The following is an 18383-nucleotide window of genomic DNA, read 5'->3' on the forward strand; positions in this document are numbered from 1 at the left end:
TCATTAGCATAGGACCACAATCTTTATTACAGCAGGGGATCCACTAGATTCTAATGCCCCTTCTGTAATTTCCAAGTGTCCCGAGGTGCAGAAAGCAGGTGTGCCTGCCCATTGCGCCCCAGGGGCTCTTCATGTAATATAGTCTCAGGTCTTGTGAGGTGGAGGGGGAAGTGTACAAAGGTTCCACTTGAAGGAATGGAGCACGGCGACAGGCGTAAAGGGCCTGGTAGGAAGGCCACTGTGGCAAGCAGTTGAGCCAGAGCCATTGTAAAAGGAACCAGATGGTGTAAACAATGCTGGAGATAGTGCAAAGGGCACAGCGATTGAGCAGATGGAGAAAAAGATTTGGCAGTGAGTCAAAGTGGAAAGCGCAGAAAAAGGCAAATGTGGGTGGTGTTATTGGAGGAGAGTGATATGGTGACCAAGAAATGCTAGGCAGACGGAAAGCACCAGGAGCATGAACATCATACTGCACTTTGTCTTCTGAATTGTAAATTAACATCGTGGTACCACAATGTCCTAAGGAGTGGAAGGCACTCTGAATGTAATTAATAACGCAGGCAATGTTGGGGATGGGAGTTAAACATGGTTTAAACTGCACAATTACACACAAGGTAGAGAAGACCCCTTTGTATCCACTCCACGTCATTACATATTGATATTTAACACCTGATGTTTTGGCACAGAGGCATACCCTCTTAGGATAAAGATCAGTGTAGAAAAATGCTCACCATTGCACACTAAAATAATAACTAAATGTAATGTTTAATAAATGTTGAGACTGAACGATGCAGAAAGCAATGCCCCAGTGCTAAATACAAAATAATACTGCATGGTTCTCTGAAACAAACCAGAACGCACAAGTTCACTTACAGCTCTTAGGTGGAATACCATTAACAAACTGCAAGGTCAGGTTTTCAGTGAATTGTTTTTACTAAATCCTATACACTGTCAAGAAAAAAATACAACGGTGAGTAGGATCATTGGCAACAACCTGCCACCACATCATAACACGGATCTTGTTTCTGGAAAGTTGAGCAATGTTATAATTAAAATTACCATCCAAGAGAAGCTATTGCTTTCACTGTGCTCTCCAGCAGCACAGCTCTCTTCATAGACAACTATAGGGTGTGCTGAAAGGCTACTGGCAAATGCTGAGGTTCGTCATAACAAGATCTTTTGAGTGCTGATTCTCCTGCTCCTAAGGGGATATCACATTCCAGCACAGTTAACTGTATAATATTATGATGTGGTGAAAACCCATTCTCTGCCAGCAGAAACACACATTCTGCCTATGATGTCTATTGTTAGAAGAATCTTCCAATAAGCTCAGCTAGTTCATTCTTTGCCAGTATTTTAACAAAAAGAGAACGTGGTATCGGAAGGTGCTGGAAGAGCAAATAGTGAGATGCTTAATGGAGCAGTGCAAAAATAGTATTTTCTAGACTGGTAAAAGGTGATGCAGCATACCTGTAACCCACAGGATCAGACTGGGACAGAAAACAGGTCCAGGCGCCAAAATAAGATTGTCCTACAATACTGAGTTAGAAAACTGAAAAAGTCGCCCATGTTGGCAAATTGGGGCAGTTTTGAACTTGTAAAGACACCATCATATAAGTGTCTTGTGAGGTATGGAAGACTGCATGGATTTGAGCTTGCTACAGACAATGTTTGTTCAAATATAAGAGAAATGAAAAGTAAAAAATAAGGCCCATGAAGAGTCTAGCCCACACACTGACCGGCCAGACTAGCCCATCAGGTACTGCCTGATTGCCCCATTGGCCAGTCTGAGCCTTTCTTTGAGAATTTAATTGTGGTTTATTAATACACCCACTCACACACCACGACCTGCCACCTGGCTTCCAGCAATTACTTGTAAATGGACCGAAGGAGGATAGCATTGTTTTTTTTTTTTTAATCTAAATGGACACATAGAAGAGGTGGATCATGGGAAGCAGTCGAAAATGGGTCTAAGTGGGTTCTCAACTCTTGTATTCAGTCGGATTTTGTGACCTCCTGTCATAGACTAGTGCCACAGCTATACAGCGCCACACACATGTCACTATCTTGATAGCACCTTCCCTCTTTACGCTCAATGGCTACTAAAGCCTGAGTGGCTTCCTGGGAGAATGCAGAGGTGGAGCACCACAATTAAAAGGACACCTTAGGTTTCTCCAATGGCAGAACCTCCATGAGAAAGCTGGGTCTTGCAATCTTCCACTAAACCTGTACCAAACTGGTCAGTTGCTGTCGTGTCTAAGTAATTGGGTGTCCTTATCTCCTTATGCTTTATATACACACTGTAGTCTGATGGATACAGGATCTGCCAGCGGTGTCAGTCCAGAAGTGAAAGGAATAGAAGTAGTGAACTCCTACTTATAGATATGCTTAGATACCTTGTGACCTGGTAAACAATACTGAAAGAACACAGTTATGTGTCAGGGATGGCTGGTAAAGATGAGGAACCCATGATAGTCCGTGTTCTTGACCTTTTGGTTGTTTTTGACAGAGTACATTACAATATCTTAGCAATTCACCTAAAATACGTTAAAGGTTTATCAGATGTCACCTTACAGAGATCCATCTCCTTTCTAAGCAGCAACCACCTAATGGTAAAATTGTGTCTACCTCACCACTTCCAGTCCTGTGACCTCTTGGTGTTCCATAGGGCTTCATTTTTAGGTCTTGCCTACACCACACATGCACTGTCAGTGAAAGCTCTTGTTCTAAAAAATAAAATTAAAAAAATGTAACAGAGGCTAACCGCCTGCCCATTATTTACCTTTACTTACTACTGGTTGGCTCCCATGTCACTCTCATTTTCTGGCTTCCTGTTGGTCGGCACCTTCTCCTCGCCCTTGGCTTCCTCCTGGGCTTCAGTCTTCATCCCTTCACGTCTCTTGCTTGGAGCATGGACCAAGTACTGCTTCCTGTGGCCAGTGTCTTGCCACTGGCCACAGGCTCCTTAAGGTGCCCTTTTTTCATTTCGTTTTTGGTGCCCCTGTTGTTTTCTTTAACTCGCTAATGCCTTTGTTTCCTACCGTCGTCCCTATTGTTGCATTTTTTTGGTTTATGCAGGTCTGTGGTACAAACTCAAGCCAAAGGTATTGGAGCGCTTGGCATGAGCACCATGTTTGTTATACAAGGACACATTCTTTTTTTTAAAAGAATTTGCCCCGGGTAGTTTCAGTGATTTGCCCACTGTTGAGCTGACACTGAGACTCAAACCTGGTTCCCCAATTCCGTATATGGCAGTTCTGGTTAATATTACACGCTAACCCTTCTCTGTTGCAATATGCTTTCCTTCACATTTGCCTCCCATTTTCACCTGTGCACCATTCGCTTTCTCAGGCATGCTCCCTTTTCGTCTACTACTGCTTATTCATGGCAAGAGACGTAACATTTGTTCCCTCTTCTTTTGCCTTTCTCTGACATTTTCAGGTCACATTTCTTCAATTTTGTCCTGCAAGTTCTACCTCCCACATTTCTTACCTACCCATGATTGTTAGTCGGCCTCTTTGTTTAAACATTCTCCTTGTTCTTTAATACACCTAACCCGTCTGGTCTCAGCATCTCCGATTACTCTACATTGACTGGACGTTTCCTTTTTACTTGCCCCACACCCCAAATTGCACTTAATTTCCTCAGCACCCCGTTTTGCTCTGATCCATTTCCTCACAATTATTGAACTGCAATCTTCCTTCTTCCTTCCTCACTCCTAAATCTTCCTGACATCTTTTGATTATATGCTGCATTGCAATTCTGCTTATTCTCATGCTGTCCCGTCTCCAAACCCTGCATTTCATTATTCCACTGTTGTCCTCTATACACCCATTTCCTACGATCATATTTTTTCTCCATCTCTCGTTTGCCTTGTGTCATCTGTACCAACCTTCATTCTGCAGCCTGCTCAGTTCTTTGTTGCAACACCCTTTCCTCCTATCTGTCCACCTATCTGCCCCACGCCATTATCTGATAAAAGCTAGTCTGCAAACAGCACCTTTGTCATGACATACATTTCACCACAGTGCCATTATGACTTGGCAACATCATAGAGCACTCGTCTCGCAAGCTTCCATTGTCCTTTTTTGCAGAGGGCAAGGGACAGGGTTTTATCTTTGACAATCCCACATTTTTTTTATCTTCTCTTTCTAATGTCATCGCAAGCTGCTACCCCTTTGCTAAAGAAGCATTGGCAAGCATTTTTTTATTTTTTTATTGCAAGCATAAGCTACTAAATGGAAAACAGGCATTGGCAAAGACAAGAGGTTTCGCCTATGTGAAATCTATTTGCTTTGTCAATGTTTTTTTTTGTTTACATGTTGCACAGCAACACCAGCTGCTGTGCATATGGTTAAAATAAAAAAATAAAACGCTATGACGCGACCAGCGTTGACCGCATTATGGTGATTTTTTTCCTTTATGCCATGTGTGTGCAGGAAAAAGCACTATGACATGATCAACACTGCCAGCATCATAGGCCTTTTTTTTTTTTACTTTAAGCCATGTTGCCCAACAGCTTGTGCTGCTGTGCAATATGTAAAAAAACATTGATATCACAGCAAATAGATTTTGAATATGCAAAACCTATTCGCTTTGCCAATGCTTGCTCCCCATATCACGATATTTATGACTTCCTGCCTCAAAATAATATGAAAACGTTCATTTCTTCCCACCATTACAAATGAAATTCATTACTATTTTAGGCTGACTAACAAAAATATTAACTTTGAAATCCTGAGGGAATTACTTCCATGACCGGGGGTTGGTTGTTTTTTTTGGAAATTAAGGATAGAAATATTTATATCAAAGCAGCTGCTTTTTTATTTCAATACCAGTCATTTTGGATATTGCATGTAACAAAAGGTTACATTGTTCTAGGGGGAATAACTTCTGAGGAGGGAGGATTTGAGAACATTTTTAGACCGACCTAAATATACCTAAGCTACATTTTTTCCTGAGCTTTTTCTAAAGCTAAGAGCGTACTAATTTGGTCCAACTGCAGTTTTGACCACAGACGGGGTGACAGGGAGGTGAAGAATCAAAGTGTTTCAAGGAGAAAGTGGGTTACAAAATACATTTAATCTGGTGTGAGCAGATACTTTACTTTTCATTGTGTGTATAACAACTAAATTGTGCTCACTGAACAGACTAAAATCGTGACAACACATTGGTGAGAATGGAGAAATACTGGGACAGATTGAAAAGATACAGTTTTGACGGTTTTTAAAGTAGTTTTGTACAACAGAATTCCAGCTGAGGTTTCCGGTTAAACTAAAGAAAAACAGTAGCGTGCATTGTCTTGTGCGAAAATGCTATAATAATGTGAAATCTGGAAAGAAAAATTTGATTCCGCTCATAAATTCACAAGCGATTTGTTCTGCACCATGTCTCTAACATTGGTTCAATGGGTTATAAATGAAATATATTGCCACAGGTTCCCTCCAGTCCCTCCATAGTAACATAAGGTCCATAGAGGAGGGCATTGTTCTCTGTCCTGGTTGGGGATACCAAGGTTGGTGAAACCTGTCTTTGCAAACAGAAGAGGCTCCCCACTGCGTGAGCAGTGAATCACAGGGTGCTTTATGCTATGTTTCTAATGAATACTACTAAACAAAGATTCCTCACCTTTTGAATTCCCCCAGGCATCAGAGAGGATAAAGAATATTTCCTAGCAGCTACACCCACATGGACGTATATGGTGCCATCGGGCTCCAAGTCTGCCTCACAATGCCTTTATAAGTGATGGGACACAGCATTTCATATACCCTACCCCTGCCCACTGACTTTCTTTGCCTTGGATCGAGAGTTCCACTCCCAAACTTTTGTCGATATTTCACTGACTCTAAAATTGTTTTTTCCAGACAGTGTGCTAGAAAAAAAATTCTCCTCTAAAGTTTAGTTGCATGAAGCACATGTTGGTTACAGATCCACACCATGCTTTCCTGTGGTGTTCTGGGTCTAAGCGTGCCACTAGGTAGATATAGATAGGACCTCGTTTCTATAGAAAAAGCATTTTTTGATTTGCCTATATCTTTCACGCTGGTTGACGAATCTTCATGAAATTTTCCCAAAACATTTACACTCACTTCAACTACTGTCTGGAAAGTTTCAGGGTGATCCGGTAAGTGAGGAGCGAGGAGAAAAAGGGGGGGTCCCAAAATGCGTTTTCCCCATTCATTTTTCCAGTATAAAAACATAAAATAGGTCAGTCTACAGGTTTCCTGACCCCATAGGACACATGAAGAGGTCGCTTAGGGAGCCATCATAGGCACAAAATTGCCAATTTTTTTTTTGTTGCTGATCCATGGATTCTAGGATCCTCCTTGGATCCTGGGGAAAAACAAGGCCCTCATTGGCTTGCCGCAATCTGACACAAATATTGACGTGTGCATTAAAAGAACCATAGAACGAAGTTTACAGGGACGTTATAGTTAGGTTGACATTTACCCATACAAAATCATAGAAATTCAGCAGTTATACTTATAGTTATACTTATCTGATGCCAGAAAGCAACTTTAGGCCACAAGTTATAAATCCTTAACGTAAGTATAACTATAACTGCTGAATTTTTATAGTTTTGTATGTGTAAAACATCAATGTAACTATAACATCACTGTAACCTTTGTTTTTTCAGTGAATATATATATATATATATATATAAACAATTTCCACAATGTTTGATGAGCTAAAACTGTGGTGATCACAAAGAACAAATGAAAATTATTCAACAGCTTTCTAGTTTTTATTTCCTTCCTCTGGTGGTGGTTGTTTGATATTTAGCTAAGACTGCAGCACAAAACAATACATGACCTTTAATCTCAACAGAAAATGTTTCTCATGTTTTTCTGTTATCAATGCAAGTGCAAAATTATAGTAGAAGTACAAAATAGATAATCCTTTCAGACACAAAAGCTAAACTAGACAAATAAGGTTCTAAATCAATGAAAAGCGGGCCTCACAATATTAAGTAAAACACTCTTTTTCAGGCAGAAAACACAGCAACACTTCCAGAATGAAGAGAGGAAGTTGAAGGAACAGATCGCCAAGAGGATTCAATCACTAAAGGTGAAGCAGGTAGCACAGCAGAATGCTAGCCAGAGGATGCAAACGTTGTCTGAGGAAGAGAAGCAGAAAGAGCAGCGCAGATTGGCACACCTGAAGAATGTCCGTGAAAAGATTGATGAGCGCGAGTTTCAGAAATGCAGAGAAGAGGCTGAGAAGGAACTGAAGACACAGGTACTTAATTATTTACAGCAAAAAGTCAAACTTTCTCTTATTTTTAGTTTAAAATAGTTAATTGTTTTATCAAAGGAACAACAAGGAGAAATCAGGTACAAACATATATGACAGATTAGAAGGTTGGCTAAAAACAGTGAAATGCCTTTGTGAGGATCATGTACAAAGGTGGTGTACCTTTAGTGCAGCAGATGCAACGGCACCAGGACCATGTCCTTGATGATGATCTAAGGAAAATCCATATTGAATCGTTTGGGTAGACTATATGTAGCTGTTAAAGTGCTTAACAGAAAGTTAGTTTGAATGGCTGTATAAGTCTGATTTAACATGAAGCTTTGTTGTTGACCTAGAGTCCAAGTTAAATTTTCCTCAATGAGAGAGCTGTTGATCTAAGTGTGTTTATAAGAACCATGGTAAATTAAGAAACCTAACCCACCAAAACCTTTAAAATTATGCAGCTCTTTTTTCAATATATGTATTGGTTTACTGGCCCATCCACATTTAGCAAGAATTGTATTTATGTTGCACTGAAATGTTTTCAAGAGTCAACCAGATTCAGGAAAGATGGAAACAAAATGATAGGTGTTAATATCCTCTTAATAGGGTCTAATTATCGCACCATGATAATGTTAAGGGCAGCCAGCATTGACTGAGTCTATTTTAAGGAAGAGGATCCTATGTCTCTTGGCGGAGATGCAACCAGCCAGAATATCTAGGTTCACTGGCAATTCAGAGCATTTGGTCTCCTCCAGTAATTCCAAACTCCAGACAAGGGGACCGGATATGTCAGGGAATTTATTCTTATAGGACCCCCATGCCCAGTGCATGACTGTCTTATAGCCCTGGAGTATTTTGAACAGAACCATGAAAGAGTTCGCCTCCAGAGTCTCAGATACCTGCCCCATCATGGCCATCCTTGGTAATCAAGTCTTCACATGATCCCTAGCTACCTTATCTACATGTTTCAGGTACAAATATTACTTTATCTACTTTAACATTCTCAAAGGCCTCGCTTCATATCAGAAAAGAAGGAAAATTTGTGACCCATTAATATCCCTGTATGACTACTTTGGGAAGCCCAAGGTAATTTAAAATCTCATCACAACACACGCATGTGTGTGGCAGTGCAATGTTGTGGTAACCCTTGCTTTGTGGCCTTACATCAAAGCAGAAGGTCACTGCGAACCTGGAAGTTGTCAGCACTTTATCTTGTGTAAATTCTGAGGCCCATAAAGTGATATCTGATGAAATGAAATTCAAATATTAGGTTGATCAGCATATCAACATACTTAAATAAGGTGAAGCACATTAGGAGCCTCAATGAAGACAGACAATGGTTAAGGTTTTAACCCATAGGCAGCATCATTAAGTTATTATCAATCCATATTCATTGATGCATTCATATATATTGAGTTTTAGTAAAGGTTAAAGTTTACTGTAGGCAGCATCAATCCATATTCACATATATTGAGTTCAGACCAACTGAGTCGTATCAGTAAGAGACAAACAAGCATAGAGTCGCCCCAAAGTCTCCCTTAAAGAGAGTACCTACTTTGCTCTAAACTGTATAGGAAAATGGACTAACTCAGTCTACTCTGCACTAATGTAAATCACATAATTCTATCATTTGCTAGACTCATAAACAGTTCTCAAGAAATGATCCAATCAGGTTAAAGTGAGGTGGATATTTGTATGCTCATTCGCTTCTCAGGAACTCCCACAATGCAGCTTTTCTTTGCATCCTTCAAACGTGCATTATCTGTACCAAGATGGGATACAGAGACCACCATGTACTCTGCGAGTGTCCCGTTGAGTTTGCTACCAATTGTGTAACATTTCATGATTATCATAGTAAAAAAACTTTTCACATGGAAAAGAAAGCAAAATAAAATCACATTTGATAGTAAGAACTCCAGTTTCTTCAAGAAAATAAAAAGTTAATGTGTCACAAAGCAACAAATGTTAGCCATTTTAAAATGCAGGACTACATCAGCTATGGCCAATCTAAATGGGAATAAATAGGGTTAATAACATTTCCATGATCATATGTTGATGTCGATTTAATGCAAAACATTTAGGGGCATATTTATACTCCGTTTGCGCCGAATTTGCGTCGTTTTTTTCGACGCAAATTCGGCGCAAAACTAACGCCATATTTATACTTTGGCGTTAGACGCGTCTAGCGCCAAAGTATGAGGAAAGAGCGTCATTTTATTGCGTGAACACCTTCCTTGCGTTAATGAGATGCAAGGTAGGCGTTCCCGTCTAAAAAAATGACTGCGACGCAAATGCGTCGTATTTATACTCCCGGGCAAAAATCACGCCCGGGAGTGGGCGGGGCAAAAAACCCCGCATTTGCGCCGGATTTTAGCGCCTGGGTCAGGGCAGGCGTTAAGGGACCTGTGGGCTCAAAATGAGCCCACAGCTGCCCTCCCATGCCCCCAGGGACCCCCCCTGCCACCCTTGCCCACCCCAGGAGGACACCCAAGGATGGAGGGACCCATCCCAGGGACATTCAGGTAAGTTCAGGTAAGTATAATTTTTTTTTTTTTTTTTTTTTTTTTTTTGGCATAGGGGGGCCTGATTTGTGCCCCCCTACATGCCTCAATGCCCAATGACCATGCCCAGGGGACATAAGTCCCCTGGGCATGGCCATTGGGCAAGGGGGCATGACTCCTGTCTTTACTAAGACAGGAGTCATGTAAATGGCGTCTGGGCGTCGTAAAAAATGGTGCAAATCGGGTGGAGGCGATTTTTTGGCGTCAACCTGACTTGCACCATTTTTAAGACGCCCTAACGCCATTTTTCCCTACGCCGGCGCTGCCTGGTGTACGTGGTTTTTTTCCACGCACACCAGGCAGCGCCGGTCTGCTAGCGCCGGCTAACGCCATTCAATAAATACGGCACCCGCATGGCGCTTCAGAATAGCGTTAGCCGGCGCAAATGTTTTTGACTCTAAACTGCGTTAGCGCAGTTTAGCGTCAAAAAGTATAAATACGGGCCCTAATATGTAAAAAACCTTCTAATTAAATACGGAGATCTCACATTAGAGTGCCTCTCCACCCTACTCTCTAAAACAGTTCAGTCATCAAGATGCACAGATTGAAAGCCAGAGAGAAATAGAAGCCTAAATTGTTATTATCCTCTAATAGGCCTAAAATTCATGATTAAGACAGCCTTAATTAAATATTCATCTCTTGTTCAATTTATATAACGTTCTCTATTAAGCATTAAATACCAATTCTGTTTTTATAGGTCCATTTTTATGCCCTATTGATGTTTGTTAAGTGGTAGAGTGTGAGAGTATATTGAAGAATAACTCAATGGTGGACCAACTTTTTGAAGTGTTTTTGAGTAGTATGTCAGAATTCAAGTAAAATGTGTGGTGCAAAAGAATACTATTTACCCAAGGGTGATGGGGAATTTAGTTTTTTCCTCCTTTCTCTGCTGCTGAGTTTTGAATAAAAAACGAGTAGTAGAAAATGAGAGTATATCTTTCATTACAACTGTGGAAACCTATCATCTTTTTGGGTGTTGGATTTAAAAAAAAATCCTTGATAAATAAAACTCAAAAGGGAAGGATTTTGGATGAGATTCCACTTTCATGTTTCTTGGTTTAACATTCTGCTGAATAACCGTGGCCATCAATTATCCTTCCTGTCGAAACTGAATTTCATTGTATTACATCTTTCAGATTGTGTTGTGTGGGTTGCACTTACAATTTCAGGGCATTTAGCATTTTAACATTTAAAAAAATATATCCAGCTAGTAGAATCATGTTATCTGTTCAAAATACTGTTTTCTGAACTTAGTGATTGGCACATGTAGGCACTGCATTTAAAAAAAATAACTCAGGAACACACACCTAGAAATTTATCATCAGACTAGTATATGCATGAAACCTCATGATAGTCCCTGTTGTGTTTACCATTAGACAATTCTAAAGCATTTTAAAACATGTAATTTCTTTTTGGCAATGTCAAACCCTTGCAAAAGATTAGCCAACAGCACTAAGGCAGGCATTGGCATGTGGTCCATCCATATAGAGCCAAATGTGCTATACTGAGCTCCTGCCAGAGATACTGGTCGTAACATTCCTGTTAGTTAACTCAAAGAAGAAATAAATGGAGATAAAATAATAGAATAACACAATATCTTCTGTTTACTTTCATCTGCCAGGAATCCCGTAGGAAAAGAGTGGATGATCACTACAAGCAAATGGCAGACAAGGTTTTTGAAGCTGAAACAAGGAGTGGAGGCTATCAAGGAAAGCGCATATTGGAACATATTTAATCTACATTAGATTCCTTTTTTAGTCAAATCTTACTTAGTTACTAATTGTAATGCTTCAACTGCTCAGGAAGAAACCAAAATCATCAATTACTTTAAAATAATTTGTAATGTACAGGGAGTAAGAGCTTTTGAGATCAGAGACTCATTGTGTCACACATTAAATCCATAAGTGACTACAGGCATAAGGAGACTGAATAAGAAAAGCTATTGAAAGAACGGTGCTCTGTGGATTAGTGCCTGACAGACTGCACAGACTTGTCACTCAGGCTTATGGTATGGGTTCAATAGAAAAGTTACTGAACATTAACAAAATCTTGCATCTAAGTCATCTCAAGGAGTGAAGGCTGTTCAAGACTTAGAACTGGAAAAGTGGATTTATAGTATATGAAGTCATAAAACGATGAACAATAAAATGCAAATCATGTTCTTAAAGAACTATAACTAAAGTATCTACAACAGCAAAGTCACCAAAACTAGTCAAATCAGCACTCTTCTGTCAGATGAAACTGGTGTGAACTTCTTCGTGGTCTGGGGACAAGGTCAGCATGGCAAAATATCTCCTCAGAATTCAGTTGTCAGCCAACTCACTCATCCGGTCACATGTGAACAATATGATAGACTGTACTCTAATGCATTATGTCTGCCACATAAGAGTTTTTAAGTTGTTTAAGTGACTCTGTACACATACACATATTTCCCCCCAATATATTTTGCCTTTCAGACAAGTATTACCCCCACTTTGGTGCTACTAAGTGAAGATTGTACACTGCCCACATCATCACACTGTAAATACATATATGTAAAAAAGTATTTATACAAAAGATGAAGTTGAAGATGGGATAACACTGAAAATTGGGACTGATATTTCGAATTCATTCAATGACTGGCACACCAGATATCCAAGTGGGGACGTACACAATTAAAGTAACACACCCCTCAGAATGAATCTCTGTAAAGTTTATATAAGATGGCTGAACATAACAGGCTGAAATACTTCCTCTGGCACCCTCACATCATCAGTAAAGAACCAGGCAAACAGTTGTCTGACGTTGCATGTCTGTACGAGTCATCACTGGCAATATGGAGCAGATTTAGCTGCCATATCTGTCTTTGAGGGGACTGTGATTTTGAAATTCCTGAAAGGAACTTATGTTTTAATTAACTCTCTAGCTTTATTGATTTAACATGTACCATAATCCTATCATTTTACTTCATTAATCCTGACAGCATCAGTCTTTTGAAAGTTGAACTCTATTGTCAAGAACCCTAATGGGTATAGTCATCAAATAGATATTTACTAATTTGGGTGCCCCCTCACCTGAACTTATATCCTTTAGCACCATTAAAAACATAGGCCCTCATTCTGACCCTGGCGGTTTGAAACCGCCAGGGCAGAGGGCCGCGGAAGCACCGCCAACAGGCTGGCGGTGCTTCATGGGCAATTCTGACCGCGGTGGTAAAGCCGCGGTCAGAAAAGGGCAACCGGCGGTTTCCCGCCGGTTTACCCCTGGCCCAGGGAATCCTCCATGGCGGCGCTGCTTGCAGCGCCGCCATGGGGATTCCGACCCCCTTCCCGCCAGCCTGTTCCTGGCGGTTTATACCGCCAGGAAGAGGCTGGCCGGAACGGGTGTCGTGGGGCCCCTGCACTGCACATGCCACTGGCATGGGCAGTGCAGGAGCCCCCTAACAGGGCCCCATAATGATTTTCAGTGTCTGCTTTGCAGACACTGAAAATCGCGACGGGTGCAACTGCACCCGTCGCACCCCTGCAAATCCACCGGCTCCATTTGGAGCCGACTTCCTCTTTGCAGGGGCTTTCCCGCTGGGCCGGCGGGCGATCTTCTTGAGATCGCCCGCCGGCCCAGCGGGAAAGTTAGAATCACCGCGGCGATCATTTGACCGTGGTGCGGTGTTTGGGCGGTTTCCCGGAATGACCCCCATAGTCTTTAATGGTTAATAAAGACCGCCAACCTCCCCCATTCTGTATCATAATGATGCACAAACCCAGTTGTAATACGTATCCACTGGCCCTTCCTTACTCAGTACTATTGTGACACTCTGTTTATCCCAGTCTTTCAAATTAGTTTTCTTTTTTTTGTTCACATTTTGAGGAAACTATAGGCTGTACAGTGCACTATATAAATGTCCTCTTGTATCCTGTCACAACCACTTTGAGCCAATGGGATTTTTCATGAAGAACGATGTAGGTGACTTGTGACCTGTTCTTCTCTATTTTTGATTTTTTTTTTCTCTCAGACTGGTGAAATAACCATGTCTGTTTTAGTGTGTGTATCCTTTTAACAAATTGTGACATCTGTATCAGATTGCCCTACATCTCTTTGCTATCTATGTGTGTGTATTCAAAATGTTGAGATTGTTCTCACAAGACTTCCATTTAAACCATTCTACATTCCAGTAGACTGTCTACATATTTTTAGACTAGGGCACTAGCCTCCAGAAATGGTCATTATAACTTGATTGAGACTTTGCTGGTGATGCATGGTGGTATACCTCAGTTCCACTTTTTTGCCTTCCCATCTTTCCTTCCAAGCAGCTCCCAAAATTTACATATATATTTTTCTGTAGCTTTAATTCCTTGAAACTATGAAAGTCCTGCTGCCTACTTTTACCAATTTGCTATATTCTACTTAGTATCAGGGTAGCTTTTCCCCATATTTTGTTAAACTTCTACAAAGGTTTGACATACCTACGATGTTTCACATTTAGTTTCACCAACAAAACATTGCATTTATTAGGGTTAAAACATTTTGCAATAGGGCATTTTGAATAAAAACCCTTACCTTTCCAAATATTACTATCCCAGCGTTTGGAGAAGATGACTTTGTTTGAGCGCAAAACTTCATTATTCTTAGTTGGAAACAAAGTATGGTTGTCACTACTTTCTAGGCTGTAGGTGTACATAGTATAACAACTGTAAAATCATCTAGTAGATCAAAGGGTAAAATCCAAAATTCTCTAATACCAGGTGGTTTATTATACTAACCAGTCAGGAGAGCCCTTTATTCTTTTCTGCACCTTCATGTTTGTTCTCCTATTTTTAGAAACAAATGGGATGTTTCATTAACACCTTAATTTAGTTGCTATTAACTAACTTCACTGATTATGCATCCATCTATTTCTGCAGTGGTGCTGATAGTGCATATTGCTTTAAACCAGAGGTCTCCCAACTTTTCTGTAATAAAAGTTATTTATGTTCAGTGAAAATCTTACTAACCTATTAATATTATTGATGTTGTAATAAAGACCTCATCGGAAAAGTTAATACGAGTGGCCACCATATTCATCATTACTAGCAGTGATCACCTCAGTGTATCAGGCAGAGCTTCCAGCAGTAATGTAAAATGGCTTTGTCAAAATGGCTAATAAATAACAGCCATAGCTGCAATACCCATAGCACCAAGATAATTACCACCCCAATGGCACATTTATTACTTAAATATTAGCTTTTAATATATATTAGACATTCAGCCATTTTTCTCCAAAAATCAGATTACAGTTTCTGAAAAGGCGTACATATCCATCTCAAATATGCACTCTCAATTTTGGTATACATATATTAATTCAACCAAGCTAGAGCTTTAGTAGGATGGACTGTACACATGAGAGCTACTTGCAAGTAGCCGATGACTTACCAGTGGCTCATGAGCTACTCATTGGAGAAGTCTGCTATAAACATTTTCAGTACAACCTTTGCTTGCTGTATAGCATAATACCATACATATTAAGATCCTAGACATCATTGTAGATAAGTTAAGCCTTTGCTACCATCTGGTCTAGAACGCTAAGGAAATATAGGTAAACACAACTTATCTAAAAATGCTAAAAACACTGACAAATTCAATAGATGTTTCAAAACACTGTGAAATGGTCACTAAGATTTTTAAGGGTAAGATAAAACATTTGCTTAAGTAAAGAACATAACACCCTTCCAAGAGGTAATACGATTAGGGGCGGAAATTAAAAGTGGCTAGAAAGTGTGAGAATATGAAAAATAGGAATATTTCAAGCCTAGGTTACATATTTAGACATGACAGCATGTAAGATACATTGTGTCCTGATTAAGAGTTAGCTGAAGAGAGAGGAATGCTTACTGATGCACAGTTTAAGCTCAAAGAGGGATTGTGAGTAAGTAAACTGTCTTTAATTCTTTATCTACTGGTGACACAAAATGTAGTAACTAAAGGACCTATATACGTGGCATTCATGGAGCTTAGTTGGCTTTGCACTGTGTCACTAGGTCAAAATCATGGTAACCCCTCTTTAAAAGCAGACACAACCACTTTTTGAGTTAGTAGTCTGATTGCATTTTCCTTGTGGAAACACGGTTGATCACTGGCTATTCACAATACATGGCAAATGTGAACTTATCATTAATGGTTCTAAAGGAAGGGTAATGTATTTGAGGCCCATATTCGCTGAAAGCAAAGTGTTTGTATTTTTTGGGGCATAAACCCATAGAGGACTCATTCCTCTTGTATGGGAATAAGGTTTAATTTGGAGCTAAAATAGCATACAACATCAACGTACAATTGTGGCCCAGGTCAAAGGAGCACTTTTAAATTTGCTTGAAGTCTGGGCAGGAAAAGCCACTGATATGATGTTGACATTTTTTAGAAACTATGCAGTTATCACTGTGACATGTTGGCTATAAGGATATGTTAATTTGATCTCCATTCAGATGGAAGAGAATCAGTTTCTGCACATTTCTAGTTATTTTGTGTATCTGTATAATCAAATGAACCCCCAGTTCTGACACAGTCAATAACAGCTATCTTATTCTGTTCTCAGATATTAAGAATGCCTATACCTGTCTTAGTCAACTAACATTTTTTTTTAACATCAAGGCATGTTTAAGGCTGTTAAGGCCTGGATATAGGAAATTCACATAGTACTCAAAGCAGCAAAATGAGAAAACAATGAACAAAGTAATCCTGCAGTTAAGGCACATATGCTGGTAAAATGTGCAATGGGTCCAGAGTTGTACCTTTCACTGGTAGACAATGTGAAAGTACAAAGCTTGCATGTCTGTCATAGATGTGATCAACTTTTTTCATTAGTGAGCTCTGCTCAATGGCATGGCTACAGTTTTACCTTTGCCCTGGGGTGGTTGCATGACGGAAGCTAGTACACACTTTGTACATTTTAAAACACTTTACGAAGAAAATAGACAATGTCATTCTTTTTTATCTTGTGGTACTTATATTATGTAGACCACCAGTCTTCTATTTTAGTATGATGGACAACCCAGTTCAATGTTGTGCTTTATGAAAGAATTAAGGAAGAGAAGATGCTTTATGCACTTTATTTGGCATCTAGCACTAGTTGCACTTTGATAATTGTCAGGTCTGTTTTTTTTGTTTTAATGTTGCATTGTATTTTACTTCATTTAAATCAAATTTTCCTTTTTCTTGTTATGATTTTTCACTGATTTGTGTAATTTGATTTATGAAAACTTTTATAAAGACTGAAATAAATCCTTTCACTGACTGAGACTATGCCTTAATTTGAGCCAGGCTGGAACTCTGAACCACTGATAACAAAGGCATGGTTAAACAAATCATATAATTCAGGGTAATTCTCTTTTTTGGCTACTTGATGGTAATTTAGCATTGGGAATAGAGGACACATGGAAAGTTTTTGTGGAGTTTTATATGTGATTATATATGAACATTATCAAGATAATAAATGGATATTTTTTGGAGTCCTTTTCTTTTAAAACATAATTAAAAATGCCATGGATTACTGGCTAATGGAGATATGGATGGGGGAACTTCTTTAGTTATAAGTCTCTGAAATCCAAAAAGCCCCCAGATATTCTTCAGAATTTGGTGATTCACATAAATATTAAAACTACAGCCCTCTATGCCCGAGTTAGGTATTTGCAATGCTGAACAATTTTCGTTTAAACTACAGATTTAAATAATTTTGTCAACTGAATAATCTTTTATCAGTCAATATCTGTGACACATTGTAGTAAGTTGATAGTAAACATTCCATCACTAGGTCTGACCTTTTTACCTTTGGTCCTTGGTTGTGTATGCTGATAATGTATTCTAAGTTCACTGTTGATTCTAAGTCAGTTGCATCTGGTATTTCCTGTGCATGGATGATCCAATAAAGAGTTACAATTTTTTTACCACATATTGGTCATCATTACTTAGCACATTTTGGCAATGAGGCAGAGAAGAACCCTGGGAGAGCATCCATTTTCATACAATATTTTGTGTATGACACAGCAAGAGGAGAGTCATTGAAATTTCACCAGACTCTAATGTTTGGCGGTGCCGAAGCAAAATCATCTTGTTCCCAGAGGTCACTCTTCTTTATGTACGCATTTTACTTGTTTACAGACCATCTGGCTGAAATTAAGGATTTTGCAGACTTTTGATTTAATTGGTGCCTGCGGAGCTAATTGCCTGTTTGCTGTTGGGCAGCACAAGATGGCCCAGACTTAGTCATGAGAGCTGCTTATGCAGGAGAACTGCGTTAAGTTGAATGCAAGCGCATCAGTATAAGGACTTCACGTCACACTTATGTTGTGATGTACAACAGCTAATTGGAATGAGCGCACATGGAAAAGGAGAGGCACACACTGCCAAAGCATCACACACACGTTACTGGCAGCCATATTTGTTTGGAAATTGACCATAATGCAACAGGTCGCAGTTAAATCACCATCACATGTACTATATTTTTCACATAAGTGGAGTTCTGTTCATTTCACAGTGTGCGGTGCATGTAGCGATGATGAGATTCTAAGGTGAAATTTAATTCAAATTGCCAATTGGCACTTCACTTAGCGTCACTCTCTCTGCAAGCAAATATGAATA

At 39.7% G+C, this 18383-nt stretch overlaps 1 protein-coding gene across 1 annotated transcript in view; it reads left to right on the top strand.

Annotated features, from left to right (window-relative positions):
• The window catches only part of C3_1H11orf16 (chromosome 3_1 C11orf16 homolog), a 72161-nt gene extending 54491 nt beyond the window's left edge, over positions 1–17670 (top strand). The window contains exons 8-9 of the mRNA XM_069223654.1: positions 6990–7239; positions 11419–17670. Of these exons, the coding sequence (XP_069079755.1) occupies positions 6990–7239; positions 11419–11532 (364 nt within the window). The 3' untranslated portion in view covers positions 11533–17670. The remainder of the gene's footprint in view (positions 1–6989; positions 7240–11418) is intronic.
• The last annotated feature ends 713 nt before the right edge of the window (positions 17671–18383 follow it).

The sequence above is a fragment of the Pleurodeles waltl genome, chromosome 3_1 (genome assembly GCF_031143425.1).
Source record: "Pleurodeles waltl isolate 20211129_DDA chromosome 3_1, aPleWal1.hap1.20221129, whole genome shotgun sequence".
NCBI lineage: Eukaryota > Metazoa > Chordata > Amphibia > Caudata > Salamandridae > Pleurodeles > Pleurodeles waltl.